The 1,085-nt window shown below is 54.7% G+C and overlaps 1 protein-coding gene across 1 annotated transcript; it reads right to left on the reverse strand.

Annotated features, from left to right (window-relative positions):
* Positions 1-1,085, reverse strand: LOC105041180 (oil body-associated protein 2B). Its single transcript, XM_010918041.3, has 2 exons — positions 741-1,085; positions 1-603 (listed from the first exon to the last, which is right to left on the reverse strand). The coding sequence occupies exons 1-2, from the start codon at positions 1,027-1,029 to the stop codon at positions 149-151; spliced, it is 744 nt and encodes a 247-aa protein (XP_010916343.1). The 5' UTR covers positions 1,030-1,085; the 3' UTR covers positions 1-148.

Genomic DNA, 1,085 nt, shown 5'->3' on the forward strand with positions numbered 1-1,085 from the left:
TCCATAAAACTAACTTCATTTACCACTAGCATCAACAACACAAGTAACCTACAACCTCATCTGCAAACAAGCTTTTATTATACCTGGCCACCACATCATACTCAAAATATATGGAACCCCTTCTAGAGCTGACCCAACCCAAGGCCCTTCATGGAAAAGGAGCCCTGCGCTTCATCTCCGTCTCCACAACGTCCACTGCAAACCCCTTCCCATTCTGCTTCCAGTAGTCGGCATTCGGGTGGATCCACTCGGGCTCTTCCATCTCCAGCCTCGACTCCTTTAGCTCCTCGCTCGATATCTTGTACCTGTCGTCCCGGCTCTTGACCAGGTCGGGCCGCACCGAGCCCAAGCTCACCCCCTGGGGCGACATCATCAGGCCGGGCGCGCCCATCGGCAGGCGGTCGCCGCGGTCCACCTGCCAGGTGCACCAGAACTTGCCATAAGTCTTGGTCATCTCGCGAAGCTCGGGTTTTTGTAACATCTCTGGGACACCAGGGCTAACCCACAGCCCAGACTTGATCTCGTAGGCATGGGAGTGCCACAGCTTCTGTTCCTCTGATGGCAGCGTCTCAAATATTCGATCAGATACAACGTACTCCACACCTGTCACAGAAACCATGGATAAAGCTAAGGATATTCTACTTATTAATACACAATTTCTTTTAATTTCTCCGTTTTTTAAGACGATAAAAGAAGACCAGTACATGATAATAACTAGGAGGAGACAGAGAATATTGTACCGATAAGGTGGGCTGAGGGCTGATCGGAATCATAGACGGCGCACTGGAGGAAGTCCTGGTTGAGGCGGGAAACGTAGTGGTGGGTCTCGATCTGACGGCCGAGATCGTGCCCGTAAAGCGCGAAGCTGCACACGTGCTGCTTCATCTGCCGCACCGGCTTCAACGCCTGCAGCATCGACGCCCCCATGTCCACCAGCTGCGACGCCACCGTCGTCGGCCTCCCCGGCGGCGTCGCCCCTTCTCCGCCGGCCACCGGCGTGGGCGCCGGCTTCTCGTCGCTTGAGGACATACTCCTCTCTTCTCCTCGCTATGGCTTGATCTGGTGGAAGAGACGGTCACGGAGAA

Source organism: Elaeis guineensis, chromosome 2 (assembly GCF_000442705.2).
Source record: "Elaeis guineensis isolate ETL-2024a chromosome 2, EG11, whole genome shotgun sequence".
In the NCBI taxonomy this organism is placed as follows: Eukaryota; Viridiplantae; Streptophyta; class Magnoliopsida; order Arecales; family Arecaceae; genus Elaeis; species Elaeis guineensis.

What these genes read in the sequence shown, in the direction of transcription:
- LOC105041180 (XM_010918041.3), bottom strand. Translation starts at nt 1,029, where the DNA reads ATGTCCTCAAGCGACGAGAAGCCGGCGCCCACGCCGGTGGCCGGCGGA. An exon ending in GCCCTCAGCCCACCTTATCG is followed by an intron (nt 604 to 740) that starts GTACAATATTCT and finishes TTTCTGTGACAG; the next exon opens with GTGTGGAGTACGTTGTATCT.